Source organism: Phodopus roborovskii, unplaced genomic scaffold (genome assembly GCF_943737965.1).
Source record: "Phodopus roborovskii unplaced genomic scaffold, PHOROB, whole genome shotgun sequence".
NCBI lineage: Eukaryota > Metazoa > Chordata > Mammalia > Rodentia > Cricetidae > Phodopus > Phodopus roborovskii.
The window spans coordinates 21977480-22002952 of record NW_026126459.1 but is presented as its reverse complement, the minus strand read 5'-3'; the positions used below and the strand labels follow the sequence as shown (position 1 = coordinate 22002952).

Here is a 25473-nt window from a genome sequence, read left to right as displayed (position 1 = left end):
TAGTATTCCGAAAACAGGGAAAGGTAGGGACTCTCAAATCAAACGAACCTGAGGAAATCAGAGCTCCATAATTTAACTTTGTGGGCTTGGGTGGCATATGTATTAGGCTACACTCATCAGTAAAATCAAAGGATGCCCATATTATACTGATCTGACAACTAAGCAAGACAAGTAACCTAAATGTCCACCCAGAGCTGGACATTAGGAAGATTGTTAACCAACAGCTGAAGGGTTTTTAAAGTTCCACCCATTTTTGATCTGTTGGTTGTTGTTGTTGTTTTTAGTTTTTTTTTGTTTTGTTTTTTTGTTTTGGGTTAGGGTTTGAGTCTGTGAGTGGAGAGCCCTCTAGTGTTCATTTTTCCTAATAGACCTCAGACTGACTGAGCCCTCCCTCCGCTAGAAGTTGCAATGTGAAGTTGCAATGTGAAAGGCTACTAGAGCTCTCCTAAAAGTCTCCTAAACTACACTGGGCACTGTCTGTGAAGCTGAGATTTTGAATTGGGAAAGATTCGGAGACCCTGTTTGATAACCAGAATACACAGAGTGAAAAAAAACGAGAGTGGAGGCTGGACAGATAGATGATTCAGAGATAGGACCACTGGTTTTTCTTCCAAAGGACCCAGGTTCAATGCCCAGCACCCACATGGCAGTTTACAACTGTTTGTAACTCCAGTTCCAAGGGATCTGACACCCTCACACAGACATACATGCAGGCAAAACACCAACACACATTAAAGAAAAATAAATAAATAGCAAACGAGACCAACAACTCTGTGGGATTAAAGCAAAGTTGATGGGGGAGATGTTGTGAAAGGAAGTGCTGGGTTTCTCTCAATCATCTTAGCAGGTACAATTTTCATTTTGTTTTGGCAGGTGCTGATGGTGCAGTTTGAACCAAAATAGAAAGTGGGTAAGTAAGTGATAAGAAGAAAAACTCGGTGGACTGATGTGTCGAGAACATGAAGGAAGAAACAACAATAACAAGCAGCCCAAATGATCCTAAAGAAAATCGTTTTCTTGGGTCCCATCTGGAAGGCTGAGTCAACAGTAAGGGTCTAGGAGAAAGTCCTTCCCGAGAAGCCTTTGGAATGTTGGTTTTTTATTTATTGGAGGTGGACTTGGGTTATTAAGAAATTTACCCTACTAGGGCTCAAGGTGCTAAAATACTTTCCCACGATTGGAAATAGTTCTACCATGAAAACTGTTCTACTTTCACACTAGGCTGCTCCCGATAACTAACCTTTAGTTCATCCAGCTATAAAAGGGAGGCAATACTCTCTCTCAAGATTTTTGTTTTTTGTTTTGTTTGGTTTTGTTTTTCGAGACAGGGTTTCTCTGCATTGTTTTGGAGCCTGTCCTGGAATTAGCTCTGTAGACCAGGCTGTCCTCGAACTCACAAAGATCTGCCTGCCTCTGCCTCCTGAGTGCTGGGACTAAAGGCGTGAGCCACTAAGGATTTTTATAAAAACATTTTTTTAAAAAACAGTAAATTATTTGTTGCCTCAAAAATTCCCTGCAAGCTGCCAGCTATGACTGCGATTAACTACAGTGTCTACTAGAAGAGTCCGGAGTGACTGGGCCACTGGAGAGTCTTGAAGGCTCGGAAGGTAACACTTGGAAAATTCTTCCACAGAAACCGAACCTTCCATGGACCACACAAACCAGAAGACCTTGCGGCTCGGCGGGCCCTCGCGCCGTGCATTCAGGGATTGGTAGTTTTTGGAGTCTGTTCGTCAGCTCGCGCGGTGCGGGCCCAGGAACTCGCCTTCCCGGCTACCCGCGCGGTCAGGGTGCTGCTCCGCGATCAGGAAACGCGAAAAGATGGCGACTGCTCGGCGACGTTGAGGCCGCGTTAGGCGGTTCAGGCGCGGGGTGGTGAGTGTTGGGCGGCGGAGGCGGCTCCCACGAGTTTGGAGAGTGGGCGAGAGCGGGGGGATGGTCCTGGCTTCTGCTTTTGGGTCCGGACGGGGAAGAGCGCCTTCAGGGAAGGGGCACGAGCCCGGGAAGCTGTGGCAGGCAGGAGCGAAGGGGCGCGGGCCCCGGGAGCAGTGTCGGCTGCCTGGGGCACAAGCCACCTCCAGGACGATGCTATGAGCCCAGACTTTGGCTCGTGGACATGGCGCTTGCTATACTTCAGTCTAACTTTATTTTTGTTCCCTTACTTCAGCCAGACTGGACCTCTGATGTACTTCAGAAACCTGTCTGTGCTTTCCCGCTTCGGCGTCGCCGGTATTACTGCGTTTGCCGGAAATTAGTTCTAACCCTCACCCACAAATTACACATCTTCAAATGCTCAGGAGCCTCTTCTTCTGTGGACCCTCCCAGATCCTCTCTTACGAGTGGAAAGAAAGTGTTACTTTGGATTGTCGCAATACTTATTTGAGCGGGCTTCGTCTTGGTGTGTCTCATGCCTTCCTGCTGCTTCCTGTGGGCAGAATTTCATTTTGTAACTTCCACAGGGACTAGGACTGAGTCTTGTATATAGTAGCTCTTGATACACAGTTAAATGAAAAGAAGTTGCCTTGGTCCTGCAGCAGACTGGGAAGCACAGCCAGGGTCTTCTGTAATCATTATAGCCTATATTTGCTTCTTTGGTTTTGCAGACAGGGTCTCTTGTAGGTCAAGCTGGCCTTGAACTCAATATTGAGCTTAGTCTGTCCTGACTTTGAATTTAGTCCTGCCTTCACCTTCTTAATATTAAGATTTCAGTCGTAGACTACTTAGAATTTCCGTGTGTGTGTGTGTGTGTGTGTGTGTGTGTGTGTGTGTGTGTGTGTCTTTGCAGCTAGATATCAATAAAGAGAGAGAAGAAAAGCAATATTTGCAGTTGGGTGGTGATGGTGCACACATTTAATTCCAGCACTCAGGAGGCAGAGGCAGGTGGCTCTCTTGAGTTTGAGGCCAGCCTGGTCTACAGAGTGAGTTCCAGAACAACCGTGGCTACACAGAGAAACCCTATCTGGAAAAACCACACACACACACACACACACACACACACACACACACACACACTTTTCCTGTAAGTCACCACAGCAATTCATTTCTAATGTAATTTTTAGTTGTTACATACTCTGCTTAAAGCTTTTTTAATGTTCTCATTGAGATTAAATTGACATGCAGGTGCTTTTTCCCTGGCCTCCAACGTTTATTTTGCTTTTATTGTCAGTTTTAGTTCTCTTCCAGACACACTCCACTCAAGTTTGTATTCTTCCCCTTTCCTGGCATTGGAATAGCTGCTGTGAAGGCCACCCAAACCTCCAGTGGTTCCCAGGTGACTATTCTCTCTTTGAAATGTGTTTGGCTTCTGCATTGTTACAGTTTGCACCTCTACACCCGTCTCTGCTGCTGCTTTTTTTTTTTTTTTTCTAGTCTTTTGTGTCTTCTAGGCACCTTTCAGTGTTAGTGTGCCAGAGCTGCACTGTGGATCTCCTCTTCTGCTTTTTCTTTACCCTGCTGCCTTCTTAGGTGATACTTAAGACACGATGATTTAACAGCTGTCTCTGTATCAGTGACTCATATTTTTGTCTTCCCATGTCTCTTTTGAGTTCCAGATTTCTTTTTCTGTTTGCTTTCTAGAATCGATCTTTGGTTGCTTTCTTTATATCTCACAAGCTGACAAAAATAGCACTTTTGTTCTGTTCCTTTCCAAGTCTTCTCTGGTTGCTTCATTAATGGCAGCAAAAACCAGTAAGTTGCTCAAACTGTATATTTAGGAACTGTCTTTCCACTGTCTCACCCTCTCCCCAAACTTTGACAGTAACATTTATTTTATCATCAAGCAGAGAATGCAAAAGAAGTTTTGTTTTTTTGTAAATTGTGTATGTGTGTGTATGAGTGGTGAATACATAGTATAGGTGTTGGGAGAGGGGACAGAAGGGCACTGGGTGTCCTGCTCCATCACCTCATTCCCTTGAGGCAGGTCTCCCAATGAACTTGGGATGACCTCCTGCCTCCACCTTCCTTGAAGCCCTGGAGTTACAGGCATGTTTACCGTGTCTAACTTTAACATGGGCACTGGGAATTTAGCATTCACAGCAAACACTCCACCTTCTGAGCTATCTCCCCAACCCCAGGGGCTGTCCTTGTATCTCCTCTGTACTGTTTCCCCCTTTATCAGTAAGTCTTGTCAGCTCTACTTCTGAAGTATGCCTGTCTCTTTACATCCCTAGAACAAGCCACTGTCATCTCCTGTTTAGATATCGTTGCCCCTTGTGATTATCTGAGAATTAGTTCTAGGATCCTAGGTAAATAAGGAAATCTGCATATGCTCATGTATCTTCCATAAAATGTCAGTATTTACGTATACCCTACATGATCTCCCTGCATACTTTAAAAGATTTTCTAGATTAATTATAAATGACAAATGGCTATGTAAATTGCTGTTTTGCATTGTTTGGGGAATAGTAATTTTTAAAATCTACAAGTTCAGTACAGAATTTTCTTGAATAATTTTGATTCTGTGGGTACTGATGGGTGCACAAGACTCAACTGTACTGTAATAGCATTCTAAGTCACTTGAGTAATTCTTTTCTAACATATTGGGTTTTATACTCTGTTTAAAGCCCTCCAAGCATTTCCATTGGTTTTAAGTTGAAATTCAATGCCTTTACTCTGGTTTCTAGCAGTTTCATGATTTGATTTCTACTTACTGGTCTAATGACCTAAATTATTTATCTGTCTGTTTATCTATATTTTTTTTGGTGTATATGGGTGCTTTGTGTTCATTTATATCCATGCACCATTTGAGTGCCTGGTGTCTGAGGAGGTCAAAACAGGGTGTTAGATTCCCTGGAGTTACAGGTGGTTTTGAGCCACCATGTGGATGCTGGGAACCAAACTTAGGTCCCCTGGTAGAGCAGCCAGTGCTGTTAACCACTGAGTTATTTCTTCAACCCCATCTTATCTTGTAAAGAATTGTGTATTTATTTTATTTTGTCGTGTAGGAGGAGCATGTGCCACAGTGCTGCATGTATAGGTCAGACCATGTGGAAATCAGTTCTCTGTCTGTTGTGTGGGTCCCAAGGGTCAAGCAGGCTTGTTAGCAGGCATGTTTTACCCCTGACCCATTTTGTGAACCTCACACTGACTTCATCTGGAATTAGCTTCCCTTTGGGTCAGCCACTGTTTCTTTAAAGAGTCAGACATGCTAAGCTGGTTGTGCCCCTGTGCCTTGGTGCCATCTTTCTGTCTGTCAGCTCTTTTTTCTGATTTTGATGGCTGTGTCTTCCATCATCAATCTCAGTAAATGTTAGTAAATGTCAACCTAAGAATTCTCCCCTGAGCATTCTCTTATTCGTAGCTCTGTCTCGTATCATCCTGTTTTATTATCTTTTTTGGTGTTCATTCTGAGTATCTGAAATAATGTGCTACACTGAGTTTAGACTGTATGAACTCAGAGGCTTTGTGTGTTTACTGTCTCATCCCCAGGACCCAGAACAGCTTCTGGCACTATGGATATTCAGTACATACTTGTTGAAAGAATGAGGTTAGACGTGGTGACCTAGCATTTAGGATTAAAAGCAGGCAGATCACTATGAATCAGAGACCATCCTGATCTTACATAGTGAATTCCAGTCCAGTCAGGATCATATAGAAAGACCCTGTCCTAAAACAAAGACAACAGCAATAAAAATCAACCAACCAACCAACCAACCAACCAAAAAAAAAAAAAAAAAAAAAAAAAAAAAAATGCACAAGGCCCGGTGTGCTTTATAGAGAAAACAACCTTTCCTTTCTTTTGGATTGTTTTCTTAGGGCTAGAAGAGAAGAGACATACTGGGAAATGTATGATGTACTGATTTGGAATATTCTGTCATATTTTAGTTAGCCATGAGATAAAAATAGGTTCTCTTCACCTTTAGAAAGTGCTATTTGTTCATTTTGGTTTCTCATCCTTAACATTTTCTGTTCTTAAGCATATGGCAGTTACTGGCATGGGAAAGGAGGATTGAAACAAAATGTTTAGGAGACTGATATTCGAGCTGAGTCACTTGAGAATAAAATAAACTCCTAAGTCATATGGATGATGATGCAATCATTTCAGACTTGCATGTCTCTTTAACCTCTGGCTGAATTAGTTTTTATAATATAAGAACAGTTGGCAGTGTGGTGTGGTGTGTGCAGTGTATCCCAGGTGGGGGTGGGGGGTGGGAGTTAGATGATGATTCCTGCTCAGACCTCTTAGAAGGTCTGACAGACAGTCATCAGGTTGTGAGGGTCTGAGGAGAATGTCAGGCAGCATTCTGTGACTTCTAGTTGGGATACTTTTTGGTGCTTAATATTTTATATTGGAATAATTCCAGTTTCCTAGGAAGTTGGGAAAAGTGTGTTTCGACCCTTCACAACCTTTTCCACATTGCTTAACTAGAGCTGCTGCTATTTCTTCTTTGGTGTGTGTGTGTAGGTGTGTGCATGTGTGTATTTGTATGTGTGCACTGGTCAGAGGTTGACATCAGGTGTCACTTATTTTACTTTATTTAAAATTGACACTTCACATTTATTCCTTTTGCCATGGTGCAGGTGTGGAAGTCAGAAGACAAGTTGTAGGAGCCAGTTTTTTCCTTCCATTGCATAGGTTCTGGGCATCAGACTTCAGCTCGCACCTTTACCCACAGAACCATTCCACCAGCCTTCCACATTATTTTTTTGAAACAGAAGTCTTGCATTGCACTTGGAGCTCAGCAACTTGGCCAGGCTGGCTGGCCATTGGCTGCAGGGACCACCTGTCTGCCTTCATAGCACTGGGGTCACAGATTTATGCACCACACCTGGCTTTTCCATGCAAGCAGTCTGGTCTTTGTGCTTCTGCAGTGGGCATCTTACAGACTCAGTTATTTCTCAGCCCCTAGAACAGTGGGTCTCAACCTGTGAGTTGAGACCCCTCTGGCAAGCATCTGTCTCCAAAAATATTTACATTATGATTCATAACAGTAATAAAATACAGTTACCAAGTAGCAATAAAAATAATTTCATGGTTGGAGGGTCACCACAGCATAAGGAGCTGTATTACAGAGTCACAGCATTAGGAAGGCTGAGAATCTCTGTTCTAAAAGGTACATTTCTTTAAATCTGAGTATCTTGTTTCTTCTCTAGTGTTTTATTTTATAAAATGGTGTTGATTCCTTTTTGTTTGTTTTTGAGACAGTAGTTCTGGCTAACCTACCTGGGCTGGTCTTAAGCTACAACCATACTCTTGCATTTTATTCCTTTATTTTGGTTTTTCAAGACAGGATTTCTCAGTGTAGCACTGAACCTCTTAGGACCAGGCTGGCCCACAGAGATCCTCCTGTCTCTGCCTCCTGAGTTCTGGGATAAAGGCGTGCACTGGCTCTCTGACTGCTGCATTTTGAGTAATATGATTATAGGCTACAAGTGTGTCACCACATCTAACTCTGTGTGTTACTGTAATCCAAATGTCTGGTTGAATGTTTTTCTCTTGTGATTTTTTCCTTATGAACTCAAGAGAATTTTCTAGAATCTTTTCATGGCTGGACATGGTGGTACCCACTCAATACCAGTACTCAGGAGGCAGAGGCAAGCAGATTGCTGTGATTATTTAAATTAACTAATTAACTATTTATTTTGATGTTATCCTGGTCTACATAGTAAGCTCTAGGCCAGCTGGGGCATCATAGTGAGAATCTGTCTTCAAAAAAATATATATATCTTTTTATGGTGTGTGTGTGTGTTTGTGTATGTGTGTGTGTGTGTGAGAGAGAGAGAGAAAGAGAGAGATAGAGAGAGAGAGGGGTGCAGAGGAGTAGAAAGAAAGAGAATGTACATGCCATACAGTATATGTATAGATCAGAGGACAACTTGCCAGGGGTTGGTTCTCTTTCCATCATGTGGGTCCCAGGGATCAAACTCAGGTAATCAGGCAGCTTTGTCCCTATCCCCCACACCTGAGCCATCGTGCTAGCCCAAGAAAATTCATTCTTATGACTGATCATGGTAGGCTAGCATATATAATAGATACTTAGAAGTAAAAATAGTTGGTGTTTACTAATGCTTCTTTTTCACACACATCCCAGACAGAATATCCCAGGCTGCTCTTGAATTTGTGGTTATTGTCCTGCATCAGTTTTCCAAGTGCTGGGATTTGGCTTCTAACACATTTTTAATAATAATTCTTTGTAGTTTAATTAAAAATACAATACATGGTATACTCGTTGTATACATTTTGAAGTCTACACCTAGGTGTGGTGGCTTCTAATCCTAGCACTTGGGAATCTGAGGCAGGAAGACTGCCATGTGTTAAAGGCCAGCTTGTGCTATAAAATGAGACCTTGTTTCAGTAAAGAAATCACAGGGAGATAATATAGTGCGACAAATAAGAATGCTCTTTTTTTTTTTTTTTTTTTTTTTGAAACAGGGTTTCTGTGTGTAGCAGTCCTGGCTATCCTGAAACTCACTCTGTAGACCAGGCTGGCCTTGAACTCACAGAGATCTGTTAGCCTCTGCCATCTGAGTGCTGGGATTAAAGGCATACACCAACCCTCCTAGCATCAGAATAGGCTTGCTATTTAGAATTAGTGTTACCTCAAGCAATTAGGGTATGTACCTGTGCCTCAGTTCTCTCATCTGTGAAATGGGTATACTAATGCATATGCTGTTTTGAGATTTACTGAACTATGTCTTTCAACACAGATGGCAGGAGAACTAGCTGACAAAAAGGACCGAGACACATCACCCAAGGAGGAAAGGAAGCGATCGCGGACTCCTGATAGAGAACGAGATAGAGACCGGGACCGGAAAGCCTCCCCATCTAAAGATAGGAAGCGGCATCGATCACGGGATAGGCGGCGAGGAGGTAGCCGTTCTCGCTCTCGGTCCCGTTCCAAGTCTACAGAGAGGTAAAATAACTTTGCATGTATGTTACACAGGAAGGGGGAAGACATTTGGTGCCTCCAGCACTAAGTGATTGCTTTTCATATAGTAGCTTACCCTTGTCCCAGGTGGACCTGCAAGTACTTTCAGTTTTCTCTTTCTTTTTCCTTTGGTTTTCTGAAATGTAGTCTCACTGTATAGCTCAGGTAGATCAGGACTCATGGTGTTCCTCTGTCCCGGCCTCCTGGATGCTGTGGTTATAGGTGTTTCCATGACACACATTGAGTGATCAGTTCCTGCAGGTTAAAAGTGAACTTATAAGGTGAAGGTTCAGACAGTCAAGGATGATGGATTTAAAGGGGAAAAAAAGGAAGATGGCTCACTTGTTCTCACAGTCCATGATCTTCACTTGCACTCAAGAGCACTGCTGCAGTGCTCTGGAAGAACCTCTTAAGACAAGGAGCTGTGTGCTGTTAAGGTATAAGCCTGGGCTCAGTGGGAAACCTGAGTTGGGATCCTGAGCATACATGTAAAAAGCCACGAGTGGCAGCATGCACCTGTAATGCCAGCTGTGGCAGAGGCTTGCCTAGTCAGCCAGCCATCTTAGCCAGTTGGTAAGCTTCAGGTTCGGTGAGGGATCCTATTTTTAAAAATAAGAAAAAAAGATGAAAGAGATGGCTCAGTGGCTAAGGGCACTGCTACTCTTCCAGAGGACCCAGGTTTGATTTCTGGGATTCCAAACACTCATATGGTATCTCACAATTGTCTGTAACTCTAGTTCAGTGGGATCTGATACCCTTTTCTGGCCTCCTTGGGCAACAGGCAGTACATAAACATCCATGCAAGAAAACACACACATAAATAACTTTATCTTTTTAAGGTAGAAGGGCTGGAGAGATGGCTGGGTGGTAAGCATCAGGACCTGAGTTCAAATCCCCAGTTCCCAAGTAAGAAGCTAGGTGTGTCTATAATCCCTGGGACAGGCAGGTGCCACCAGCTGACTGGCCAACCAGCCTAGCCAGAATGGCAAGCTTCTAGTCCAGTGAGACTAGTGGTCAAGGTTCTCTGGAAGAACAGAACTTACAAAGTGTATTGCTACATACAGATTCATTAGAGTGGCTTATAGACTGTGGCTGGCTGTGAACAGAAGTCCAAGAATTCAGTAGTTGTTCAATCCATGAGGGGAGATGTCTCTGCTGGTTTTCATTATACACTGGAACCCTGAGAAAGTAGACTCTAGGGTCACTGAAGGAATGGACTTGCTAGCAGGGTGAAGGCAAGTAGACAAACAGTATAAGCTTCCTTCTTTCTTGTCCTTATATAGACTTCCAGCAGAAAGTGTGGCTCAGACTAGATCCTCTTACCTCAAAGATTTGGATAAGAAGTAGATCTTCCTACTTCAAATTAAGTAAAACCCTCTCACAGGTGTGCCCTCCATTTTTGGGTTTTAGTTCTAGATGTAGTCACGGTGACAACCAAGTATAGCTGTCACAGAGACCTTGTCTAAGGCTGAGTAGTGGAGGAAGCTATCTGATGCCCGGGTGCTTGCACCTGCACACTACCATGCATACACCGTGCATACACACAAATTCACAGACACACACAAATGAAATGGAGTATGGTAGAAGCCATTTGATGTCAACTCTAGCCTCCACACATATATACCAGGTACATGTATCTACATACACCACACACATAGATCTTACTAGAATTTCCTCAGTTTCCCTGAGAAATGTATTTTCCAGTTTGTTAAATATTACTTTAAAGAAGAAAAAAAAAAAAAAAACATAGGAACCTTCTCAGGGCTCAGTGAAGGAAGAAATTCTAGAAATAGCAAATTATTTCTTAAATTTTCCATCTTCCAGAGAACGACGACACAAAGAACGAGAGCGAGATAAAGAACGGGATCGGAATAAGAAAGAGCGGGACCGTGACAAGGATGGACACAGGCGGGACAAGGACCGAAAAAGATCCAGGTAACAGGGTGGGTTTTAGGTGATGCTTCCATCTTTTCTACTCTGTAGCTCAGCTTTATGGGAAAAAGTAGATTTCTCTTAGCAGATACTATTGATAGTTTCTACAGAATGGACTTCCAAAGAAAGTTTTTATCTTTTTCCATTTATTTGTTTAATTAATAAGTGTCTTACTGGCCCTGCAACTTCCCATGTAGACCAGGCTTGCCTTGAACTTGCTATCTAGTTATGGATGGCCTTGAACTCTTGCTCCTCCTGCCTCTGCCTTGAAAGTGTTGGGATCGCAGGCATGAGTCACTGTGCTTCGCTCAGCATTTGTCTTCTTTAGAAAATAAAATGGCTCTTTCTTTAAGCAGCCTGTGACCTGTGGAAATGATTGACTACCATCCTGACCCAGAAAACCCTACAAAATCAAGAAAATCAAGGAGTTCAAATCTCACGTTCACCTTAATAACACTTGTGTAATTGCCCATGCCATCAAGGGTATGCACATGTAAAAAGCCACCAGGTATCTGAAAGATATCACTTTAAATTGTGCCATCCACGCTGGGTGATGGTGGCACATGACTTTAGTCTTAGCACTTGGAAGGCAGAGGCAGGTGGATCTCTGTGAGTTCAAGACTAGCCTGGTCTACAAGAGCGAGTTCCAGGACAGCCAGGAATACACACAGAGAAGCCCTATCTTGAAAAACCAAAATAAGAAGAGAGAAAAAAAAAAAAAATAAAAGAGGACATGACATGATGTTTTAGCCACTAAACTGAAAGGTGGAAAGTGAAGCTCTTCTTCCTGTGGCCTCTGTGTACATGTATGCACACACATTCAAGCACACATGCACCCACTCCCACAAAAAAACAGAAAGTAAAATAATTAAGGTCATATCTTTTTGGTTGTTTTTTGGGTTTGTTCTTTTGGTTTTTCGAGACAGGGTTTCTCTGTAACTTTGGAGCTTGTCCTAAAACTTGCTCAGTAGACCAAGCTGGTCTTGAACTCACAGAAATCTACCTGCCTCTGCCTCCTGAGTGCTGGGATTAAAGGCGTGAGCCACCATCGCCTAGCTTAAGGTCACATCTTGAGGTTCAGATTATTCTTAGATTGAAAGGCTTAACAGTTACATTAAGCATTTCTATTGCTCCATTATACCATTCAATTTCTTACCTAGGCTACACAAATAAATTTAATAAAATAGCTTTTAAAAATTTTAATTTGGGGGCCTGGAGAGAGAGATGGTTTTTTTTTTTTTTTTTTTTTTTTTTTTTTTTTTGATTAAAAGTACTCACTTCAATTACACTCTAGGAGTTTGCCCCAACGGTTAGTTGTAGATTTCTGCATCTATTTCCATCTGTTTCTAGAAGAAGGTTCTAGCTTCTCTGAGGTTGTGGCATGTAGGCTGGCTATCTTTTGCTTTATGTCTGGTATCCACTTATGATTGAGTACATACTTTGTTTTCTGGTTCTGGGTTACCTCACTCAGGATCGTTTTTTCTAGTTCTGTCCATTTGCCTGCAAATTTTAGTTTTTTACTGCTGAGTAGTTATCCATTGTATAAATGTACCACATTTTCTTTTTCCATTCTTCACTTGAGGAACATCTAGGTTGTTTTGAAGGTCTGGGTATTATGAATAATGTTGCTATGAACATAGCTGATGTGATGTGAATGTGCCTCCTTTGGGTATATGCCCAACACTTGTATTGTGGGGTCTTGAGGTAGGTTGATCCCTAATTTTCTGAGAAATCACCATACTGATTTCCATAGTAGCTGTACAAGTTTGCACTCACACCAGTAATAGATAAATGTTCCCCTTTATCCACGTGCCCTTCAGCATAAGCAATCATTGTTTTTGATCTTAGTCATTCTGATCAGTGTAAGATGGCATCTCAGAGTGGTTTTGATTTTCATTTCCCTGATGACTAAGGATGTTGAGCATTTCCTTAAGTGTCTTTCCGCCATTTGAGATTGTTCTGTTGAGAATTCTTTGTTTAAATCTATACCCCATTTTTTAAATTGGATTATTTGGTAGTTTGATGTCTAGTTTCTTGAGTTCTTTGTATATTTTGGAGATCAGGCCTCTCTTCTGTCAGATGTAGGGTTGATGAAGATCTTTTCCCATTCTGTAGGCAGCTGTTTTGTCTTGTTGGCTGAGTTCTTTGCTTTACAGAAGCTTCTCAGCTTCAGGAGGTCCCATCTATTAATTGTTGCTCTCAATGTCTATGCTACTGGTGTGGTCTCTTGTGCCTATGTGTTCAAATTTATTTCCTACTCTTTCTTTGAGTTTCAGTGTGGATGGATTTATATATCCATTTTGATATATGCACAAACTTGAGTTTTGTGCATGGTGATAGATTTGAATCTATTTGCATTCTTCTACATGTTGATAGCCATTTATATCAGCACCATTTGTTAATTATGTTTTCTTTTTTCCATTTTATATTTTTAGCCTCTTTGTAAAATTAGGTGTTCATAGGTGTGTGGTTTGATATCAGGGTCTTTAATTTGATTCCATTGGTCCACTTGTCTGTTTTTATGACAATGCCAAGCTGTTCTCATTACTATAGCTCTATAGAAGAGCTTGAAATCAGGGATGGTGATGCCTCCAGATGATCCTTTATTGTACAGTATAGTTTTGGCTATCCTGGGTTTTTTGTTTTTCCATATGAAGTTGAGTATTGTTCTTTCAAGGTCTATGAAGAATTGTGCTGTGATTTTTGATGGGGGATTGCATTGAATCTGTAGATTGCTTTTGGTAAGATTTGCCATTTTTACTATGTTGATCCTACCTACCCAAAAGCATTGGAGATTTTTCCATTTTCTGATACCTACTTTAATTTCTTTCTTTAAAGACTTGAGGTTCTTGTCATACAGGTCTTTCACTTGTTTGGTTAGTTACCCCAAGATATTTTATGTTATTAGTGGCTATTGTAAAGGGTGATGTTTCTCTGATTTCTTTCTTAACCTGTTTATCATCTGTATATAGGGGGCTACTGATTTTTTGGAGTTAATCTTGTATCCTGCTTCATTACTGAAGGTGTTTATCAGTTGTAAGAGTTCTCTGGTAGAATTTTTGGGGTCACTTATATAACCTATATCATCAGCAAATAGCAAGAGTTTGACCTCTTTTCCAATTTGTATCTCCTTGATCTCCTTTTGTTGTCTTATTGTTCTATTTAGAACTTAGAATACTGTGTTGAATAGATATGGAGAGAGTGGACAGCCTTGTCTTGTTCCAGATGTCTTTGAGATGGCTCTGAATTTCTCTCCATTTAGTTTAATGTTGACTATTGGGTTACTGTATATTTCCTTTATTATGTTTATGTATGTTCCTTGTATCCCTATTCTCTCCAAGACCTTTATCATGAAGGGGTGTTGAATTTTGTCAAAGACCTTTTCAGCACCTAATGAGATGATCATGTGGGTTTTTTTCCCCCCCAGTTTGTTTATATGGTGGATTACAATGATGGATTTTCGTATGTTGAACCATCCTTACATCATCTCAGTGATGAATCCTATTTGGTCATGGTGGATGATTTTTCTGATGTGTTCTTGGATTCAGTTTGCCAGTATTTTATTGAGTATTTTTGCATTTCTGTTCATGAGAGAAATTTCTTTCTTAGTTGTGTCTTTGTGTGGTTTTGTATCAGGGTAACTGTAGCCTCATAAAAAGAGTTTGACAATGTTCCTTCTGTTTCTATTGTTTGGAATAATTTGAAAAGTATTAGTATTAGTTCTTCTTTGAATATCTGGTAGAATTCTACACTGAAACCATCTAGGCCTGGGCTTTTTTTTTTGGTTGAGAGACTTTTGATAACTGTTTGTATTTCCTTAAGGGTTATAGTTATATTTAAGTTGTTTATCTGTTCTTGATTTAATTTTGATATGTAGTACTTACCTAGAAAATTGTCCATCTCCTTAAAGTTTTGCAATTTTGTGGGGTACAGGTTTTTGAAATATGACCTGGTGATTCTCTGGATTTTCTCGTGTCTGTTGTTATGTTCCCCTTTTCGTTTCTGATTTTGTTAATTTGGATATTCTCTCTCTGTCTTTTGGTTAGTTTGGATAAGGTTCTCAAAGAACCAACTCTTTGTCTCATTGATTCTTTGCATTGTTTTCTTTGTATCTATTTTCCTGATTTCAGCCCTCAATTTGACTATTTCTTGTCATCTACTCCTTCTGAGTGAATTTGCTTTTTTTTTCTGTTTTAGCACTTTCAGTTGTTAATTCACTAGTGTGGCATTTTTCCAGCTTCTTTATGTAGACATTTAGTGCTATGAACTTGCTTCTTAGCACTACGTTCATTGTGTCCCTTAAGTTTGGGTATGTTGTGTTGTCATTTTCATTACATTTTAGGAAGTTTTTAATTTCTTCCTTGACCCAGTGGTGATTCAGTTGATTGTTGTTGAATTTCCATGTGCTTGTGTTGTAGGCTTTTTAAAGTTAATGTTGCTGTTGAATCCTAATTTAAGCTGTGGTGATCTGATAGGATACAGGGGGTTATTCCAATTTTTTTGTATCTGTTGAGGTTTGCTTTGTTACTGAGAGTGTGGTCTATTTTTGAGAAGGTTCCATGAGGAGCTGAAAAGAAAGTAGATTCTGTTGTGTTTGGGTAGAATGTTCTATAGATGTCTGTTAAGACCATTTGAATCATAGTATCTGCTGTTAATTCCCTTATTTCTCTATTACGCTTCTGTCTGGCAGACCTCTCCAGTGGGGAGAGTGGGGTGTTGAAATTTCCCACTATTAGTGTGTGGGGCTTGTGATTTAAACTTTAGTAATGTTTCTTTTACAAATGCAGGAGCCCTTGCATTTAGTGCATTGATGTCCAGAATTGAGATTTTCTCTTGATGGATTTTTCCTGTGATGAATATGAAATGCCATTTTTTTTTTAAATTGGTTTTTAGTTTGAAGTCTATTTTGTTAGATGTTAGGATAGGATAGCTATACCAACTAGCTTCTTAGGTCCATTTGACTGGAAAATTTTCCCCAATCTTTTACTCTGAGGTAATGTCTGTCTGTGAGGTTGAGGAGTGTTTCTTATATGCAACAGAAGGATGGATTCTGTTTTTGTATCTAATCTATTAGCCTATGCTTTTTTATAGGTGAATTGAGACCATTGATATTAATGGATATTAATGACCAGTGATTGCTAGTACCTACTTTTTGTTTTTGTTGTTGGTGATGGCTAGTGTGTTCAGTTCCCTTCTTTGGGATTTGCTGCTGTAAGCTCATCTATTGCCTGTGTTCTTGTGGATATACCTGACTTTCTTGGGTTGGTGTTTTCCTTCTAGTACTTTCTGTAGGGCTGTGTTTGTAGATAGATATTGTTTAAATTTGGCTTTATCATGGAATATCTTTTCTCCATCTAAGGTTATTGAAAGCTTTGCTGGGTAAAGTAATCTGGGCTGGCATCCATGGTCTCTTAGTGTCTGCATAATGTCTGCCCAGTACCTTCTGGCATTCATTGTTTCCATTGAGAAGTCAGGTATAATTCTGATAGGTCTGCCTTTATATGTTACGTGGACTTTATCCTTTGCAGCTCTTAATATTCTTTCTTTATTCTGTATGTTTATTGTTTTGATTATTATATGGCTAGGGAACTCTTTTTTTGGGGGGGGGGTCCAGTCTATTTGGTGTTCTGTAAGCTTTTTGTACTTTCATTGGCATGTCCTTCTTTAGGTTGGGAAAGTTTTCTTCTATGATTTTATTGAATATGTTTTCTGTGACTTCTTCTATCCCTTAGGTTTGGTCTTTTCATAGTGTCTCACATTTCCTGCATGTTTTGTATTAAGGATTTGTTGGATTTAAAATTTTCTTTGACTGATGAATCTATTTCCTCTATCCTATCTTCAATTCCTAAAATTCTGTAGTCCACCTCTTGTATTCTATTGTTTATTATTGTATTTGTGGTTCCTGACCATTTACTTGTATTTTCCATTTCCAGAATCCCTTCCGCTTGTGTTTTCTTTATTGCCTCTATTTCAGATTTCAAGTCTTGAATAGTTTCCTTCACTTGTTTGATTGTTTTTTTCTTGGTTTTCTTTAAGGAATTTGTCAATATCCTTCAAATTTTTGTTTGTCTTTTCCTCCTTATCTTTAAGAGAATTTTTCATTTCCTCATTAAGGGCCTCAATCATCCTCATAAAAGTTATTTTTTAGGTCATTTTCTTCTACTTCATCTGTGTTGGGATGTTCAGGTCCTGCTGTTGTAGCACCATTAGTTTCTAGTGTGCCGTATTGCTCTTTATATTGCTGAGAGTGTTCTTACCTTGTTGTTCATGCATCTCTTCCTCTAATCTGTACAGGTGGAGCTTGTGCTTGGGGCGGGGGTCTCTCTCTCTCTCCAGTTGGTATAGTTGGGGGCTGTGGCTCTGTTGACCACTTCTTCAGGCATAAGAAGAACAGAGCCTCCAGGGAACGCTCCTCCTGGTGGGAGTGGGCCCAATGCTCAGGTGATCGCTCCTTGAGGTGCAGGTGGGGCTACAGCTCTGGCAGATGCTCCTCCTGTTGGAGGTGTAGGTGGGACAGAGGGTTCAGTAGTTGCTGTAGCAGCAGAGTATCTCCAACCAAGAAATGGCAGTGGATGCTGGCTGGGACATAGGCGCTCTTTCCCAGAGGAACTTCTTGCAATAGTTTTTTGAAGCTACTGCTGGAAATCTGTGCTGCCATCTCATCAGGTGGTCGCCCCTCACGCCTGGGCCTGAGGCTGGGGCCTCCCTCTGATGCTGCTCCCAGGCTGGAGTTATGACTCCCACTGACACTGCTCAGGGCCTCTTGTTTAGTAGTTAAGATCCACTTCCTTGAAGGGATTAGACAGAAGGAGGTTCAGGGAGAGTGGGGACAAGATAGGGCATAGTTAGGTTTCAGAGCAGGCAGAGGGACTAGGCCTTGCTTCAGAGAGCTTTAGGATAGCATGGATGACCATGGGCCAGTCTTGATTGATAGGGAAAGGTCTATACTGTTTTGGGGGCTCAGCCTGAGTCTCATCCATGGGCTAGGGTAAGAGAGCTATTATGCCCTTTCTCCTTTTTTTTTTTTTTTTTTTCCTTAAAGCTTGTCTCCTGGTCGAGGAAAAGATTTCAAATCTCGAAAGGACAGAGACTCCAAAAAGGGCGATGAGGATGAGCACGGTGATAGGAAACCTAAGGTAAAGAAGACTCTTGGGTCTTTTCATATTTGTCTTCTTCAGCTCAAAGAAGGAATCTTTTTTTTTTTTTTTTTTTCCTTCTTCAAGTCAGGGTTTCTCTGTAAACCCAGCTTCCTGTCCTGGAACTTACTCTGTAGACCAGGTTGGCCTCAGACTCATAGAGATCAGCCTGCCTCTGCCTCCCAAGTGCTGGGATTAAAGTTGTGTGCCACCACTGTCTAACTAAGGGAAAGACTCTTTCTGAGCCAATTTTCCATGTTTTATGTTCAGATCCAACCATTGTCCCTGGAGGAACTTCTGGCCAAGAAAAAGGCTGAAGAAGAAGCTGAGGCGAAGGTAAGAGTTTAGGGTCTGTGTGAATATGTTCTGGCTGCCGTAACAGAACACCACAGCCTGGGTAACTTTAACCTCAGAGCTCTAGATGTCAGGAGTCTCAGCTGCATCAGCAGTAGTGATGTCTTCTGAGGCCCCTGTTCTAGATGGAGATGCCTTTTATGTTCTAGTACAGATAGTCTTCTCCTTGGTGCTCATCTCCCCAGAGATCTATCCTTTGTGTTGTTTCTCATGGAACTGGGGCTTGAACACAAGGCCTTACTTACCGTGCTAGATAACTGCTGTCCTCACCATGGCACCCAACTGTGTCTGCAGACCCCTTTATGCTTTCTATTATGATGAGGGAAGGCTTAGCTAATATCTAAGCAAGTATCTAGGGGCTTCCTGAGGTCTCTGTAGCAGTGATGTGCTTGTTCCTGCCCCAGGCCCTTTGATAATCATTTCCATTTGTCTTGAAGCCCAAGTTCCTTTCCAAAGCAGAGCGGGAGGCTGAGGCTCTGAAGCGACGGCAGCAGGAGGTGGAAGAGCGCCAGAAGATGCTGGAGGAAGAGAGGAAGAAAAGGAAACAGTTCCAGGATTTGGGCAGGAAGATGCTAGGTTTGTTTTCTGTCCTGTAGAAAGATGGGCTGAAATTATGGAGAGAGAGAGAAACCTCAACTACAGCTGTAGCTCAGGGGTGGAATACTTGCCTATTTTATGTAAGGTACTGAGTTTGATCTCCAGCCTTGCAAAGCGGGGAGGGGAGGATAAGGAACTTATTTGTTCTAGAATTTGGAAAAGGAAAAAAATGGTAACAGTTTATGGGACTATCTCCTAAGATCCCCTTTTCTACTATGCATCTACTCGTTTTCCTCATTTGTACCTACCTATTGACTTGATTCTTTTCATGACCTCTTCCTCCCACTGAGCTCTTTTTGTCTCTTTTCCATCTTTGATCTGTAGAAGATCCTCAGGAACGGGAGCGTCGGGAACGGAGAGAGAGGATGGAGCGGGAGACCAATGGAAATGAGGATGAGGAAGGGCGGCAGAAGATCCGGGAAGAAAAGGATAAAAGCAAGGAACTGCATGCTATTAAGGTGCTGGCCTTGGCCCCCACAAACAGGCATTGGTTATCTTCCACCGTGGTCTTGGGGCCAGGCCTTGGGACTGATGGGCTTTGTGTTCCCTCCCTGAGCAGGAACGTTATCTGGGTGGCATCAAAAAACGGCGCCGAACAAGGCATCTCAACGACCGAAAGTTTGTCTTTGAGTGGGATGCATCTGAAGATACCTCCATTGACTACAACCCACTGTGAGTAGCTTTGTGCTCACAAGCCTGGGTCTTGGACACTGGGTGGTCCTAGAAAGAGCTGATGACAGGAAAAGTAAGGTGGGCTAGGAAGAGGTAATCATCTACCCAGCTTTCTGAGCATGGAAAGATACATGGTACATGTTGGCAGTCTGCCCTTTCCTCCTACAGTTCCTTTTTCTCCCCTGTCTCTCCATCCCAGGTACAAAGAACGGCACCAGGTGCAGTTGTTGGGGCGAGGCTTCATTGCAGGCATTGACCTAAAGCAGCAGAAAAGAGAACAGTCACGTTTCTATGGAGACCTAATGGAAAAGAGGCGAACCTTGGAAGAAAAGGAGCAAGAAGAGTGAGTAATTGGGCTTAGAGTGATTGGGTGGAGCCCAGAGTCTACAGAAAGGATTATACTGATTTCACTTCATCTGTGTCTTGCTTCAGGGCTAGACTCCGTAAACTTCGTAAGAAGGAAGCCAAACAACGCTGGGATGATCGCCATTGGTCCCAGAAGAAGTTAGATGAAATGACAGACAGGGACTGGCGAATCTTCCGGGAAGACTATAGCATCACTACCAAAGGTGGCAAGATCCCCAATCCCATCCGGTCCTGGAAAGATTCATCTCTGCCCCCACATATCTTGGAAGTCATTGATAAGTGTGGCTACAAGGTAAAGGGGCAGATAGGCCCGGGAGATCTGCTCTTCCTCTGTTACATTCTAGAAATGTAGCTGGAACTGGAGAACTTTGTTCCTTCCCTGTCTATGTCTTCGCTGTCCCTGGGCAGTCACTCTCTGGGGGAAGTGTGGGCCTTTGGGGATTGTTTCTCCTTGCACCCCCTTTCCTGTGTGTCTCAGGGACATGGTATAGCATGGGTGCCCCCTGTGTTAGCACTGTTCCAGGTAAGATGATTCTCTACCCACAGCTTTTGTTCTGGGTCACTGTAGGAGCCAACACCTATCCAGCGTCAGGCCATTCCCATTGGGCTACAGAATCGTGACATCATTGGTGTGGCTGAGACTGGCAGTGGCAAGACAGCAGCCTTCCTTATCCCATTACTGGTCTGGATCACCACACTTCCCAAAATTGACAGGTAGGGTCAGCCATTACTAGTTGGGCGGATTTGGTGGGTAGGAAAGATGAGGCAAACGAGTCAGTAGGGGTTATTTGCTGTTTGTTGAGCAAGGCCTGAATCCCCTTTTAACAGGATGATCTTAACTGATCCTCCTGCCTTAGACACTTAGACATTGTGAACCACCACACCCAGTTCTGTGCCATTCTGGGGATTAAACCTAGAACCTCATACATGTAAGGCAAGGCTCTACATCTGATACCTTCAGTGTGCCTTCCTTCCCCATAAAGTGTTTAATCAGAAGCTCTTTATTCTTGGTTGGATCCTAGGTGTGAGTAGATCTTATCAAAGAGCTAGGATCTCCCTGGAGAACTTGGTTTTCTTGTAGTATGATTTAACATGGTATCACCAGCCTGCCCATTCCCATAGCTACCCTGAAGAGTGACTTTGTCTTGTTCCTGCTGCGGTTGTACAAGACCAAAGCTTATGAAGCTGTGGGATGCCCCATTTACCACAGGATCGAAGAGTCAGACCAGGGCCCATATGCCATCATTCTGGCTCCTACCCGTGAGCTGGCTCAGCAGATTGAGGAAGAAACCATCAAATTTGGGAAACCACTAGGTATCCGCACTGTGGCTGTCATTGGTGGCATCTCCAGAGAAGATCAAGGCTTCAGGCTACGCATGGGTTGTGAGGTTTGTTTTTCAATTGGACATTAATTAATTATAGTAATATGTACTAATTAGTAATGCTGATAATTAATGGTCATCACAACAGCCATATGAGAATAAGTAGTGATATAGATACTGTTTTATAGATGAAGATGAGGTTGGTAACTGTCAGTGGCCATATGGAGGAGGGAATGAATGGTTCATAAAGCCTGTGTCCTTACTACTTTGTCAGACCATAGATGAAGAGATCCTTGAGGTGTCTGCTAAGACAGTGGAGTGATCTTTGTGTGGACTTCCAGCCTCGACTTTCCATGTAGCCCCTTTCCACAGCATTAGTCTCTTTCCCATCTGAGGGAACATCTCTTGATTATGACACCCCATCCATTTTTGAAGGAAATGGAAGGTAGCAGATGACTTCATGTCAGTTCTTGGGAGCCTTAAGTACCAAATCTGACTGGAGGTTGGGGTCCACGTTCCTTAGCATGGAAGGTCTGCTGCTAAGTGGGTGGGTAGTTCGCAGCAGAGAAAAAAGAGGGAGGTTGCCTGCTAAGGCCAAGTATGATTAGACCGTATCTCCCAGATTGTGATCGCCACCCCGGGACGTCTCATTGATGTGCTGGAGAACCGCTACCTGGTGCTGAGCCGCTGTACCTATGTGGTTCTGGATGAGGCAGACAGGATGATCGACATGGGCTTTGAGCCAGATGTGCAAAAGATTCTGGAACACATGCCTGTCAGCAACCAGAAACCGGATACAGATGAGGCTGAGGATCCAGAGAAGATGTTGGCCAACTTTGAGTCAGGAAAACATAAGTACCGCCAAGTAAGGAAACTTAATTGGGAGAAGTGGGGCCAGTTCCCAACTCTGTTTTCAGATCCTCCTTGTGTAGGGTAGACCCAGTGCACATGTATCCAGCATGCTCACAGTGCCTGTGTGCAGTCCTCTGTGGGCCCAGTGCACATGCTTCCAGCATGCTAGTGGTACCTTGTACAGTCCAGGGGTGGAGCATTTAGTTCACCCTGGAAAGCTGATTCTAGAGAATCATGCTACTTAGAAAAGTGCCAGGAAGGGTGGCTCACACCTAAAATCCTAGTGTTCAGGAGACAGAGGCAAAAAGATTGCCCAAGGTTGAGGCTAGCTTGTTTTACATGTGAGTTCCAGACAAGTCAGATCTGCATATCAAGATCCTGTCTCAAAAAAGCTAAACAAGAGTAAGGAATCACAATGCTACCTGGATCACAGGTGGTAGCAAAGGTTTCTGGTCCTTCGTTCCATAGATAAAAAGGTAAAGAACACTGTTTCCCAGGGTGACAAGAATCAGATTTATAGCAGGACTCATTTAATGATTTTAGCCTGAGACAAACGGCTCGTGGTGACAGTAGGGTGTGTAGTTCTGTCTACCTGGGCCCAGGGCTGAACCTCCTGTTTTATAGACAGTCATGTTCACGGCTACAATGCCCCCAGCGGTGGAACGTCTAGCCAGGAGCTATCTTCGGCGACCTGCTGTGGTGTACATTGGCTCTGCAGGCAAGCCTCATGAGAGAGTGGAACAGAAGGTCTTTCTCATGTCAGAATCAGAAAAGAGGTATGGGGGTAGCTGAGCTGGGAGCCCTGGGTGGAAAGGGGGCTTTTGTTTGACATTTTTTTTCCATTGTGGGGTGGTTGCTTTGCTGTTGAGCAGCTTTTGTTTATTGAGGACCCTGGAGTTTGTTCATTGCTATGGTTGAGTATTTCACTAGGTCTGGGGTACTGTGTATCTCATTTTCTTCCCTTACCTCTCCCAGGAAAAAGCTGCTCGCAATTTTGGAACAAGGTTTTGATCCACCCATCATCATTTTTGTCAACCAGAAGAAGGGTTGTGACGTGTTGGCCAAGTCTCTGGAGAAGATGGGGGTATGTTTGCAGGCAGAGCAAAGGCTAACCTGGTGCTGCTGCTCTCTGACATTAAGGATGGAATGGGCAGTGTCAGCTCTCCTCACTGTTTAATCTCTGCAGCATCTAAGCAAGTCAGGGCAAAAGAAAAGCGTGGTTTGAGGAAGGCAGTAACTGATCAGCTACTGGGAATCCCTTCTATCCAGTAACAGGGGTGGGGTCAGAGCCTCTGTGGATCTCCATGTAACGAGAGTGGGGCCAGAGAGACAAATCCTGGCAGCGTGTGAGGCTGTGGGACTGATGGGTCTGTGCTGTCTGAGATGATGTGGTGAGGGGAGGAAGTGCTAAGGACCAGTCCTTGAACTGCTAATAAGGCAAAGGTGCCCTCACCACTTAGCTCTTGGTGTTCTTAACCTTCCTGGTCCCTGTTTCCAGGCTGATTCCTTTGCCCTAATTGTCCTTCAGAACTTGTCACCCGCCTGGCTCTTCGTCTCACCAGATTCCTCTCTTTGACCCTACCCCGTCAGCCCCACCGCATATCTTGTTTTCTTTCATTTTTTTGCTGTAGCTCATGTGTTCTTTCCTCACTGACCTTCTCTAGCTTCCTGTGCTCTCTCTACCTTCTGTCTCTCCTGAGCCCATTGCTTTCTACCTCCCTGTTGTTCTTCCAACAGTACAATGCCTGTACACTGCATGGTGGAAAGGGCCAGGAGCAGCGAGAATTTGCATTGTCCAACCTCAAGGCTGGAGCCAAGGATATTTTGGTGGCCACAGATGTGGCTGGTCGTGGTATTGATATCCAAGATGTGTCTATGGTTGTCAACTATGATATGGCCAAAAATATTGAAGGTGAGTATCAGTGAAGATGGCTTCAGTTCAGGGTAAGGAGAGACTGCTTATATCCTCCTCCTCAGAGTCAGGGTGCATTGGAAAACTGTTCTAGTCTGGGATGATGATGTTCCAGTGTCTAGGATGACACTGCCATGTGATGAGTCAGCAGTAAGAGCGGGAGACAGTGTCAAATACTGTGGGTTCACCAGGTTGAGACGCAGGAGGTGGGCTGCTAACCAATGGAGATTGGGTCGGGTAGAGTGGATTCCACTCACCAGGACATCTGGCTTGGTCTGGAGTGACATCCTTTTGCTCCCCAGATTACATTCACCGAATTGGCCGCACGGGAAGAGCGGGCAAGAGTGGCGTAGCCATCACTTTCCTCACCAAAGAGGACTCAGCTGTGTTCTATGAACTGAAGCAAGCTATCCTGGAGAGTCCAGTGTCATCTTGCCCTCCAGAGCTAGCAAATCATCCAGATGCCCAGCACAAGCCAGGTACCATCCTCACCAAGAAGCGCAGGGAAGAGACCATCTTCGCTTGACACAGCTCTTGACTGGATGTAAAGACGTGTCCTGAAGTGGGTGGCTGTTCTTTTAAACCCTCACCCCTCTCTCCAGGCTCTAATTCTTGGGTTCTGGAGGTATAGGAAACAATTGGGAGTCCCTGGTCTGGAAGCCTGTGAGGTGGGCTCCATAGGGACAGGAAGATGTAGGAGGCAGGAGGAGCAAACTATGTCAAGTTTGGTCCAGCTCTGCCCCTGCAGCCTTGCTGCTGTCCTTGTTATGGGGAAGCTGCCTAGCACTGTCCTCCAGCCTGAATAAACACCTGGCCACCTGGAGGGAACTTCCTTCAACACATGTGACTGTGCACTGTAGTACGTTGTTGCCCTGACCGACCCAGGGGATCTGGCATCATGAGAATTGTGGACCTTGGACTCTCCGTCACTCTGACAACAGGTTGAGAGCCTTTAAAGCTCTGCACAGCCCTATGCCACAGGGTGCTGTGCACTCAAGGCGTCCTTTCCCCTGGGGAATCTTTTTTAGATATGGGGACAGGGTGAGCTGACTGTGTCCATCATAAGTCACTGAAATTTCTGTTTTCTATTCTCTGAGAAGATAAGTTTGTATGTTCTGAGAATAAATCCATGAATATTGAGGCTGTGTCTAGTTCTGGCTAGTCCCCTCTCTGAGAACCACAGAAGCCAGCAAGAACAGCATTGGCTGAACCTGGGTTAGCTGAGAGCATGAAAGACAGCCACACTGAAGGGAGGGGCCTAGTTTTTCCACTTGAAGATTTATCTGTATCTGTAGGGCAGATGGACACTTGAGGGCAGATGGGAAAGCATGGCAGCAGATCACAAGTGTCTTTTCTCTTAACTTGGGGCTTTGTCCAGGGTACCTTCCTGCTTTTCTGTGTAACTTGGGGTTTGTCCAGGACGACAAGTACCTGGAACCACACTTCAGCCACTTTGTGCCTGA

General features: G+C 43.2%; 1 protein-coding gene across 1 annotated transcript; it reads left to right on the top strand.

Moving 5' to 3' along the window:
- Positions 1 to 1716: 1716 nt before the first annotated feature.
- On the top strand, positions 1717 to 25150 carry Ddx23 (DEAD-box helicase 23). Its single transcript, XM_051189814.1, has 17 exons — positions 1717 to 1875; positions 8647 to 8852; positions 10692 to 10802; positions 17842 to 17935; positions 18206 to 18271; positions 18727 to 18865; positions 19211 to 19344; positions 19446 to 19558; positions 19758 to 19901; positions 19991 to 20216; positions 20493 to 20638; positions 21135 to 21312; positions 21869 to 22111; positions 22723 to 22874; positions 23074 to 23182; positions 23836 to 24010; positions 24313 to 25150. The coding sequence occupies exons 2-17, from the start codon at positions 8647 to 8649 to the stop codon at positions 24534 to 24536; spliced, it is 2460 nt and encodes an 819-aa protein (XP_051045771.1). The 5' UTR covers positions 1717 to 1875; the 3' UTR covers positions 24537 to 25150.
- Positions 25151 to 25473: the final 323 nt, after the last annotated feature.